The sequence below is a fragment of the Oncorhynchus tshawytscha genome, linkage group LG05 (assembly GCF_018296145.1).
Source record: "Oncorhynchus tshawytscha isolate Ot180627B linkage group LG05, Otsh_v2.0, whole genome shotgun sequence".
In the NCBI taxonomy this organism is placed as follows: Eukaryota; Metazoa; Chordata; class Actinopteri; order Salmoniformes; family Salmonidae; genus Oncorhynchus; species Oncorhynchus tshawytscha.
In genome coordinates, this window is record NC_056433.1 from 59,508,570 (window position 1) to 59,520,817 (window position 12,248).

The window sequence follows — 12,248 nt, forward strand, 5'->3', positions numbered from 1 at the left end:
CAGATCTACCGTTACTTAGACTTGCGTTCAATGAGAATGACAGATCTATAACTCACATTTCTGTGTGAATTTGGTCGGGTCACCCAAAAAGTTACATTTTGCAGCTTTAATGATTTTGTATAGTTGTGTTGTAGACACTGACAGATTAAACTCAGAGTCTACACAGCCACAGTGTCTCTGGTACAGACTTTCAATAAAACACAGAAAAGTAAATCAGTGCTCTGACTGTTGTTCACACTGTTACATTTCCCTATATCGTCTTCTTTAGTTAAAAGCCCATCAAGTTTACTTTTCAAAGAACCTTGTTTGGGGTGTTTTCACCCCCATGTGGGGCAGATGCTTTTAACAGCAGGCACCCTGAGGTTCCTATTCTGTCACCCTATATCTCCAAACACAAACACACCACACCTCACACAGACCTTCCATAAACCACTTAGGCTCAGCTTCTCTGTGTAAGTGGATGATTGTAATCAACTGACTGTAACCGAGAATCAAATAATACCATTAAACACACAGATTTTATGCTAATGGCTGAATATATTTGGTGGCAGTCTTGGGATCTTGAAATAAGTGTTTGCCAGTAGATAAGCACATCAGACTGCCTTTCCTCAGTGCCTCCTCCCTCAAGGGCCTGCAAGCTCTACTTCAAACACCTGCTCTTAACGCACACTGCAAAACCAGCCGCAAATGTTCCCTGTGACAGACAGCAGTGCCCCGCTGAATCGCTCAAATTTTTACCACTCTCTAACTGCACCAGCTATCAAAGCACAGAGAAGAACTAAAAAATATCACTCATGTCTCTAACAGCTATGTCTGCATGAATATGTAAGAGTTTAAGTTGCATGTGTACATATAGTGTTCACTTTATGGTCTCATACTGTGAGTTAAACTTGGTGTTTCTTTTGTCTGAGTTTTGATGGCCTGGAATGTAGATTTGATGTTTACTGTGTTTATGTGAGGTCCAATAATGAATCATGGTTCTCAGATTGAGACGCCATACCTCCTACCCCCCTTTAATTGTTCTTCTTCCCAAACCCTTCCCTCCCTCAGATAATCAGCAACATGGAGCCTCAGGTGACGAACGGCCCCAACGGCACCACGGCTAACGGGCCGTCCAGCAACAGCCGCAGCTGCCCTTCACCCATGCAAACTGGAGGCCCCACCGACGACAGCAAGACCAACCTCATTGTCAACTACCTGCCCCAGAACATGACCCAGGAGGAGTTCCGCAGCCTGTTTGGCAGCATCGGAGAGATTGAGTCCTGCAAACTGGTCCGCGACAAGATCACAGGTACGATGAAACACTGGCCATGGGAAGAAAGGAAGTGGGTGGGTGTGGTACAGGGTGGGATGGCATGGTGCCAGAGGCCTATGATCCTGGACAGTACTCCAGCTGGTTACTGCAGAGCAGGAGGATGGGGCTTGGCCTGGAGCTGGCCGGTGAGCAGCAAAGTGAAGAAACCCAGTGCTATGTGGCACAGGGGTGTTTAAGCAGCACTTCCCAGCTAATCATGCCTCTAATCCCAGCCTAGTGGCTGTGTGGGTGGTATAGCAGATGGATGGGGGAGGCTGCTCTGAGATAATGCCAGATAATGGCTTTCATTTTAGATCCTACTTAGTGACACTTCTTCCTTGATAATCTCATTAAAAAGGGCCAGTGTTGAAGAGCAACATCTACTCTTGACCATGAGAAGCAGCCAGGCTCACAGTGGCTCAGGCAGCAGCAGGCTGATGGAAGTACAGGGCCATCTTTTACAATAATGGGCCCGAGCTGGCAGGAAGGTAATATGTAGTATATATAAGAATAGCACCTGGAAACCACACTCTCCACTCATTTTCCATATATTTTTTCCATATGTGTGAACAGTGAGGTCAGTAAACAGTGAGGTCTAACATTTTATATCGGAGAGAGTAAAAAGAGACATCATAGAGTAATAATATATGACTTTAGCAGATGCTTTTATCCAAAGCAACTTAGTCATGTGTGTATACATTTTACATATGTGTGGCCCCAGCGGGAATAAAACCCGCAAAATGTGGTGTTGCAGGCACCACGCTCTACCAACTGAGGCACAAAGGACCACAAGATTACCAGGAAGCTCTCACTGACCTAAATGGGAAAGTAAGGCCATTTCTGAGAACATTGAAAGTTCTTCTCTACCATACAAGGTCTCTGATGACTTAGGAACACAAAGTGTGTTATAAATATCCCCCTTCTCCAGTGGATGTCTGTGTTGTGCTCCCATGGGTGCAATTTCGTCGTTGAAACTTTTAGACTAACAAACCGTTTCTCCCTCTCAGTTGAGGCAATGCCAGGAGGCTGCATGCACAACCACTTGGTATCATTATCTGACTTTCGGGGAGGACTATTTTTTAAGCTTAACTATTTTTTAAGCCCTTTCTTGTGCATTTCCAAACATACCTCTAGACATTTGACCAGAATACCATTTAAAACACTACTACACTACTACATTCTCAAACACCACATACAGGACATTAATGCATATGGACCTGCCCTTTCAGTTAACTGTATGTACATTTTTTAAGTACAGAATGTGAAATTCCTTTACACTGCAGTTCAAAGGGAAGGAGGATGTCTGTGATGACAAGGTGATGAGAGCTACCTAAGCCCGAGCGTTGTAAGAGACAGGCTTCTCTTTTCTCTGGACCGGGTGCTGTCAGCTTTGATGAAGCGAGAGCGGCGTGAGGTACAAGCCCACCCGGCCACTCTGAGCTCGTCTGTCAGGCCCGCTCCTGCTCAGTGAAGTGCCACCTCAGATTGTTTACCCTGCTCCCCACGCCGTTCTTGCTGCGCATGTAATACACCAGGGACCTACAGGTTAATCTTTTATTTAAGGCAAACTTACACGCACATCGCTAGAGCCCACACATGCCCTTACTGACTCTGGCACATCACCCTCTCAACTTTCTCTCAGGCTGAAGACAAAACTAAAGAGAGACACAAAGTGAGTTGTATTGTGTGGCAGCAGGTCCCACTTTTCAGTGGGAAGGGAGTGAAGGACAGGGTGTTTGAGGTGTTGACTAAAACAGAAAGTTCTCCAACAGACTTGTGTGTATCTCTATGAAGACGGTATTAAAATCCTAATCCTCAGTAAAAATGCAAACATCTTCAGCCAGAGCTGAAGCATCACCGTCTCTGTCTGCCTCTAATAACATAAACATACACCCTTGGGGAGAGCTAGTGATATTCTTGTGGACCTGGTAACATATTGAATGACAACTTTTAATGGAATACATTAGGAAAGTTTTAGTGATTCTGGTCATCAGCATACAGAGAATGAAAATGACTGATCAGGCGACACCAAGGCAGGAATTGGATCATTGTCAGTTGCCCATTTTTCTGGATAATTTTGTGCACTAGGCTGCATTTCTTTAGGAAAATGAATGCATTTGTATTTATAACCAGGGAAGCTAAAGTCATTCTGCTACCCAAGAATAGTAAAGCCCCCTTTACTGGCTCAAATAGCCGACAACAGATTGTGTTTGACCAGATGCAATGCTATTTTACAGTGAACAAATTGACAGTATTTCAGCATGCTTATAGGGAAGGACACTCAACAAGCACTGCACTTACACAAATGACTGATGATTGGCTGAGAGACATTGATGATAAAATGATTGTGGGGGCTGTCTTGTTAGACTTCAGTGCAGCTTTGACATTATCGATCATAGTCTGCTGCTGGAAAAACGTATGTGTTATGGCTTTACAACCCCTGCTATAATGTGGATAAAGAGTTACTTGTCTAACAGAACACAGAGGGTGTTCTTTAATGGAAGCCTCTCAAATATAATCCAGTTAGAATCAGGAATTCCCCAGGGTAGCTGTTTAGGTCCCTTGCTATTTTCAGTTTTTACTAACAACATGCCATGACTTTGACTAAAGCCAGAGTTTCTATGTATGCGGATGACTCGATACTATACACTTCAGCTACTACAGCGACTGAAATGACTGCAACAGTCAACAAAGAGCTGCAGTTTCAGAGTGGGTGGCAAGGAATAAGTTAGCCCTAAATATTTCTAAAACTAAAAGCATTGTATTTGGAACAAAACACGCACTAAACCCTAAACCTCAACTAAATCTTGTAATAAATAATGTGGAAATTGAGCAAGTTGAGATGACTAAATTTCTTGAAGTAACACTAGACTGTAAACTGTCACGGTCAAAACATATTGATGCAGTCGTAGCTATGATGGGGAGAAGTCTGTCTATAATAAAGCGATGCTCTGCCTTCTTAACAACAATATCAACAAGGCAGGTCCTGCAGGCCCTAGTTTTGTCGCACCTTGACTACTGTTCAGTGGTGTGGTCAGGTGCCACAAAATATGACTTAGGAAAATTGCAATTGGCTCAGAACAGGGCAGCACGACTGGCCCTTGGATGTACACAGAGAGCTAATATTAATAATATGCATGTCAACCTCTCCTGGCTGAAAGTGGAGGAAAGACTTCATCACTACTTTTATTTATGAGAGGTATTGACATGTTGAATGCACCAAGATGTCTGTCTAAACTACTGGCACACAGCTTGGACACCCATGCATACACCACAAGACCTGCCACAAGAGGTCTCTTCACAGTCCCCAAGTCCAGAACAGATTATGGGAGGCACACAGTACTATATAGAGTCATGACTACATGGAACTCTATCAAGTAACTGACACAAGCAGTAAAATTAGATTTAAACAACAGATTAAAAAAACACCTTATGGAACAGCAGGGACTGTGAAGCAACAGAAACATTGGCACAGATACATGCATGCATACACACATAGATTAACTAATGTAGATATGTAGTAGTGGTGGAGTAGGGGCCTGAGGGCACACAGTGTGTTGTGAAATCTGTGAATGTATTGTCATGTTTTAAAATTGTATAAACTGCCTTCATTTTGCTGGACCCCAGGAAGAGTAGCTGCTTATGGGAGTTTCTGGAGCAGCGCCTGAGACAGCGTGCAAACACCAAATTATGGAATTTCTCAAAGAAGAATGGTGTCGCATTCCTCCAGTAGAGTTCCAGACACTTGTAGAATCTATGCCAAGGTGGATTGAAGTTTTTCTAAGCTTGTGGGGTTACATCATTTGGTTTTTTGTTGTTTGGCAGTTACCTGTACATTCAAAGGATTCACAGTCAAAGCCAATGCGTTTTATTTACTTCCAATACATGGTTTGTTGCTGGAACCATTTGTTTACCAAGCTCTTGCGCAATCAAACGTTCCATAGTGGTGAGCATCAGGAATGAATGTCAGTGCTTTGCAGAGTGGAACACAGTGTGTATTCACCCTCCTCCGGTTCACATGAATCTCACTGGTTCATATAACAATTAATATGATGCAAGCGTGCATAAAATAGCTTCCTCTGTAGAACGCTGATGATAAAAACAGTATGATATAAAATACTTAGTATGACAATGAGGCTAGTAGCTCTTAAATTGGACCAAAGTGAAAGATAGAAAACCACCTTAGACATACTAGCAGATACCTATTGACTTCATTTCAAATCGCTATCATTTGTTAAATCCAGAATACATGCATTTACTGTAAGACAGAAATCATAGAAGGTTAAAGAAGGCATTAATATACCTGGTATGGGACGAGATGAACACACATCTGACGTCTTCTCTTAAGCCAGGTATTACAGACCAGCCTGGCCCATAAGTGCCTCTCAAAAACTCCAAAACTTAAATGTGTGTTCACAATACATTTTTAGAATCCCAGGCATAAAACACCCTGGCTGTCTCCTTTCTTCTCCCCCCACTCCCTGTGCTGCTTGAGTGGCCCATACATGGGAGAGGGAGAGTGGGCCAGTCAGCCAGTCCCCAGATCTGGAGGACCATCGTACTCCTCCGGCTCTAGCTGCTGCTGCCACTGTTGTCATATCCAGGGCCTGACGTCATGGAGCTGGGGTGTCCCAGATTCACAGGGGTCCTCTCTCCTGCTACTCTGCTATCCTCCCAGACATCCTACACATTTTGAGCTTCCATCCAACTCGCCTCAGGCAGCAGCCACCGATTGGGAGGAGGGACTGGGGGTGGGTGGGAGACTCCTGCATATTACAGTTGCTGCTACCTTGGCAACCCTAGAGAACAGACATCTGAGCTGAGGCAGTGTATGCGTGGAATGTTTATTTGGTCAGCAATTTAGTCACACTAATGTAAGCACATAGCTATAGTAAGGCTGTATTAGTGTTTGAATGCCATTATAGTCAAATGTTTATATTATGACCTAATGTTTGTCAATTGTTCAGTGTTATGCCATTGCTGTAGGTATAAAAATTAAATATGGCCAAAAATGCAAATGGTAAATAGTGGCATACAAAATGCCCTTAATAGCTCTGAGTCCACGTTTGCTGTAATCAAATTACTTTTGCTATTAACAGCCAGTTAGAATGAACTGAGCCTCTGTCAGTTTTTCGTACTAGAAGCACTTACCGCAGCTAAGTGGTTTATGTAGATTTAAAGTGTGAATTATAAATGTATATTCAATCATATCATAAAACTGCACATTAGGTTATTCTACTTTCTTTAGGAGATTAGCAAACAAAACCTAACTTCTTGAACTTTAACAACATAATACTGAACTGGGAACTTCTAGAAGTTTGTATATGTGTATTTGTCGGAATTTAAGTTGGTGACTACTCTCGCAAATATTTTGGAGAGTGCTGGTCCGTCAAAAATCATTCCCAAGTTGCTGTTGCAGCAAGGGTAAAATGTCAGGGAACCAACACGATGATACACATCTGTTTTGACAAACTGGAATGTTTTCTTTCCTCCTCCAAATCTTAAATGTGGCTAAATTTAAGACTGACCAAACCAATATGCCTGTTTCTACCTCAGGAACCTGGTGCTATCAAGGTATGTTACTGTCAGCTTTTCATAGCACTGTCATCCTGTGCACAATGCACTTTCCCCCTCTTCTCTCTCATCCCATGGCATCTTATATGACAGATTGAAGCCATTTTCACTGACAGGGATGGAGTGGGGACTCCGAGACACAGACCGAACATGGAGGCTTAGAGAGAACAGGTTGTAAGTCATTAATACAGAGCATCGCAATGTTGTCTTAACCATTGTGAAATATTAAGGCAATTCTTATTTTTATGAAGGGCCCAATCACAGAAGGATATTGTTTACTACTAGGTTACAGATCATATCTTGTATACAGACATGCATGTTAATAAATGGAATGGAGGTACTGTAACTATCTACAGGGTACCTAAAGGTAATACATACAATTTTATTGGTCGAGTACACATATTTTCCAGATGTTATCACAGGTGTAGCGACACTCCAACAGTGCAGTAATATCTAACAATACAAAACAATAGGAAGGAAGGAAGACCATAAGTGTATGGAAGCCATGACAGAGGAGGCCCCAGCAACTCTCTTTCCACACGGTGTGTGTGTCTGTGGTTCTCTGTGCAAGTCACCACATCGGGAGAGGCAGAACACCCGCTGGAAACACACTCATTTTATCATCTCACACATTCCGCAACCTGCTGCTCTTCAGGAAACAAATAATGACTTAGTCATACTGTAGCACCACCGAGAGGAGCCACTCACTGGAAATAGCAGTGATTTGCCAAGGAAAAACATTTGGTGCACTGCCTATTTCCCCCTTGTATTTATTTTTTGACTGTACGGGGAGCGGTGAAGACCTGGTGAGGTGGTCTCAATTACCCCGGCCCGCTCTCTCATCAGTAGTGGTTAGGGCTAAAACGGGACAGCTGTTATGAAGCATTATGGCACTGCTGTGTTAATGTCACAACTAATGAGCTCAATTATCCCAGCGCACGTCTGCTACGAACCAACGCACCACTCTGGATCACAAAGAGGGGGGATCCACTGTCACACAACTATTGGCCCTGTGCTTTTAGCTCAACTCATCCTAATGAAGGAGCTCAGCACGATCCCACTACTAACATTACTAAGCTGTTTATTTATGAAGAATATCCCTTTTAACTGATGTTAAGCATTGTCTTTTTAGTTTGTACATGTTGTTCAAACGCCTCCAGATTTGGGGATGGGATGGGATTGCTGTTGTTAGGAGCTGAAAGTCATGGAAAATGAAGATCTATCCTCATTAAAAGCTCATTAAAACTGCAATGCATCATTTTGGTTTGGGGTTTTAATTGACAATTAAAATGTGTAAGTTAATGTATCCATTAGACAAATTAAACGGCATAGGGATAATTTCCTGTTTGCTCTTCCATTAGAGGGTATTTATTATGCTATCTTAATGGCATTTTCAGCTTCCTGGATGCCTTTTTTCCCAGATGTTTGTCTATAATTATCCTTAATGGCATTTGTACAATCCTTCAAAATGGCACTCAGCCTTTCTAGTGACACGTGGATCTAGATTCCTATATAAAACACAGTAAACAACCAGAAAATAAGCCTTTATACAAAAAGCGAAAACATTGTTGTGCTAAAACACCTGCACTCTCCTGGACAGCTATGTACTGTAGTAGTAGCTTTGCTGTGCTGTGTAGAACAGCGTTGAGGCATGTTGTGCTGCGCCGTGCTGAGCTGTGCTGTTCTGAACCGTGCTGTGCTAGGCCTGTGTATTTATTTCAGTCAGGCGTCGTGCTGGGTTGAACCTGCTGGGCTGCATGCGTGCAGAGCAAGTCGTTGTTGTGAAAGGCCAAGACAAGTTTGCCTGCCAATGTTGGCCCACAGTCTGCGCACTACCGCTTTTTGACCTTGTCAGGGTGTGTGTGTGTGTGTACACTTTCTATTTACTGTGTACGTTTTAGTGCTATATTCACATCAGCGGTCCATAGTTTGCAAAAAAATGTTTTACATGCAGTATGAGTGTATGTTTCTGTGCGTTGGCGTTGTGTCTCCGGGAAGCAGTCAGCCCATGGACCCCTGCTGTGGGCTACTCTGTTACTGGTGGGTGGAATCCCCTCTTGGAGCTGCCTCGTGCTGAAAGCAGCTGCCTCACCCCATTTCTCCACTCACCTAGGGAGTGGTGCCAGGGGGTGGGAGGAGGGGCACACCCAGATCTCCCATCCAGCCTTGCCAAGGTGGGCACAGGGACTGGTGCCAACTCCCAAAGACACACTGGTGTAGACTGCACCAGAATTGGAGGGAGTGAGGGATCACAAACAGAGACAGGTCCTTGTGTTCATTTGGAATCCATTCACACACGGACACGTGTTTATAGTATGTATACGGCACATGTGCCTACAAACATATACAAGCACACAGGTACTTTAGAGAGGTGCTTGGCACAGCGGACATGACAGTGTAGGGGCCCTGATGGCCTCTCAGAGCTGAGCGCTGAGGGCCAGGGTGAGCATGCAGAGGAGGGATGAGCACCTGAGACTCTCTTCACACACAGCTCCTGCCTGCCTGCCTACCTGCCTGCCCGCCCAAGTGCAATGTAACTGTATCATTAATCGCAACCCAGCACATCCAGGCGCCTCTGCATGAGTGCGCTTCGGAAGCACACTTCATTTCAGCTAACCTTTTGTAAGCTATGCTTGTCGAGCCTCAAGTTCTCCTTGTGAAGCAGTGGAAGGGGGAGGAGGAAGGTGACAGAGAGGGGGGAGCCGCTCTGCAGTTGGCTAATTATCGGCAACCCACATTGAGGAGTATGAGAAGAGATGTCTTTGCGAAGGCACTTTGATATTGAATACATATCCACAGGCCCACGGATATTTTTGCGTTAATGGCATAGTTCTATTTTAGTGTCCAAACTTTCCGAGGGGTGCTGTCAGATCAGTGTCAGCGAGATGAAGGGTAAAAATAGCTGTGAACCACAGAGATTCTCTCCCGGACAGGAGGTTTTTAATGAACAATGGAGAAATGATAATCCAGGGTAATCCACTGAAAGTGAGGGAGAAGCATCGTGTTTGATGTGAGAAATACAGCTCCCTTTGGCCCAAAGCTGCAGCATGCTTTGGATGCTATTTACTTGGTGCCAGAGCAGCGCTGTATTACATTTGAGATTCACTTTGTCTTTTCCACTGTGGACTTACTGCTGTCTGGTTCCATTAATGGCTATAAGTACGTTGCTCCACTTGGACTTGCCAGGCACTTGTGTAGCAAGTTTGTTTATTTTACTATCACACAGCCACAATAGCTTTAGGCGTTTGTTGAAAGTCAACGAGCTCATCAAAGCCGACTCTGCCTGAAATAAATACCCAGAGATGTCAGGAAAATGTTCAATCAAAACAAATCTGGTATTAATGACAATGTCAGACGTTTTTCAAAAACAATGACATTTTTTCGCTTTCAGTTGTGAAGACATTACTTGGACTTAGAATGTATCTGTACCAATTCTGAATGTACTGGGTAGAATTCTGTATTGTCAAAATGCTCTTTCTGTTTTACAGGACAGAGTCTGGGCTATGGGTTCGTCAACTACATAGACCCAAAGGATGCAGAGAAAGCCATTAACACATTAAACGGACTCAGACTTCAAACCAAAACTATCAAGGTAAGTCAGATTGGTAAAAACTGTTCTGTACCCTGAATATCAATTCACCCAGCGGCCATGTGATTAGGAACGCACTGCTTCAGTGCCCATGTAGGTTTTAGGAATGTTGGGCAGTGACTGAGGCTTCTGATAAGCTAGAGAGGAGATTCATACTCATTTAAATACATGCAGAGAGAGAGAGAGAAAGAGTAGCTGAATCAAAGAGCATAAAAAGCCGTGAGGTATAACTGATATGCTAATTCAGTTCTAAAATGTCAAAATGTAAAGGTGAAACTAGAAAGATTTTCAGACAGTAGGGAAAAAACATTTATTACATGCTGCCAAAGTTAAATAGAGGACTCAAATTAATATTACATTTTATTAAAGGTTGGGAAGTCAAATATAGATGAAGGGAAAAGTATAATTTCATAATTAGTATAGTTTTATTAGTATACTCAATATCCAGTCGTTTGTCTTTACTTGTTGAGCAGGATTATGATCGCTATCCCCTCATATGGCTCCGTTATGCTGTTCGCTTTAAGCCATACTGTAATCTGCTCTGCTACCATAATCCAAGCCCTTTCAGTAACATATTTCTAAATCTAATCAGATCAGATTACCCTGCCGAGCTGAATGGGAAAAGCTCAGACACAATCCCCAATCCCTCGACAGCCCTGAACATGACAGGTCAATATTGTAAAGGGAAACAGCCACACCAGATCAACACAGCCCAGCCTGTTTTCAATCCAGCACAGTGCTTTGAAGTGGGCTCTTGAGAGGCAAGGGCGTGGGGAGACAGCCAGAGCTCTCTTTGTATGTCTGTGCGTGTCAGAGTGTGACAGTCAGTATGACCCACAGTTACTCTAGCGCAGGTCTCACCCACTGAGCGTAGCTGACAGGCGTTAGGATGAGTCACTGGGTCCGTGTCTGTAGATTCCCGCTGCCACTCTCCCTCACTAATGAAGTCTGCTGAGATGGAAAACCAGAGGGCCAAGCTAGCACCCAGGCCCCCAACCCAGGCAACTGTAGCAGTGACGCTCCCCAGTCCTCCCAAGTCCCCACGCATCAGGCTTCTCTTTAGGAAGCAGCCCACTTAGGAATCACCAGCGTGCCATGGCCTGTCCCCTTGGGCTAGAGAGAAGAGCCTACTGCTGTTTCTCATTGACACTGTCAAAACCCATAGCATATTCAGAGCTACACACACACTCCTCGCTTCCTCAGCTCTTGCACAGCCTCTTCCTCCCACAGCTTGTGTGTAATAAAACGGGAGCGATCTTCCGTGTCCATCATCCTGGAGCACACAGTCCAAAGAGCAAGTACACCAGTGAGCGATGTCCTCTCCCCCCACACGCACTGTCCTCCCCTATCTCTCTCGCTTACAAATACACACACAGCGTTCCATATCGTTCAGCTTCCTCTGTCTGTCCATCTTATCCAGTCAGACGGAGCAGCATCTTTGACTTCACCCTAGCTCTCAGTGATAGCAGCAGATTCCCTCTCTGCATGAGAGGTTTAGGCCAGCCCTTTTGTCTGTCTCTCCCTTCGATTTGAGTTTTGCTCTTTTCATTCTTGCCATTCTGCGAAACTCATTATTTAGACTGTGTTACCCATATCAATAAGGCCTTTTAGCAGCACTGAAGAAAATGCCCCTTTTACAACTTCTAATAAGTGTGTTCAAGGTCATTATCTACTTAAAATATCCATGCAGTGCCACAGGCCTTTCTTTCTGCACCAGAGGTTATCTTAAGCAGCCATGAAAATGAAGACAGACTCCCTAATAGCAGCAGACAGCTCTGTTTTGCAGCCCAG

At 44.0% G+C, this 12,248-nt stretch overlaps 1 protein-coding gene across 7 annotated transcripts in view; it reads left to right on the plus strand.

The window, feature by feature from the left end:
* Positions 1-12,248, plus strand: part of LOC112250997 (ELAV-like protein 4) — a 69,520-nt gene that overhangs the window by 34,000 nt on the left and 23,272 nt on the right. For all 7 annotated transcript variants that reach the window (XM_024421591.2, XM_024421589.2, XM_024421590.2 and 4 more), the window contains exons 3-4: positions 1,051-1,291; positions 10,357-10,460. In XM_024421591.2, the coding sequence (XP_024277359.1) occupies positions 1,051-1,291; positions 10,357-10,460 (345 nt within the window). The remainder of the gene's footprint in view (positions 1-1,050; positions 1,292-10,356; positions 10,461-12,248) is intronic.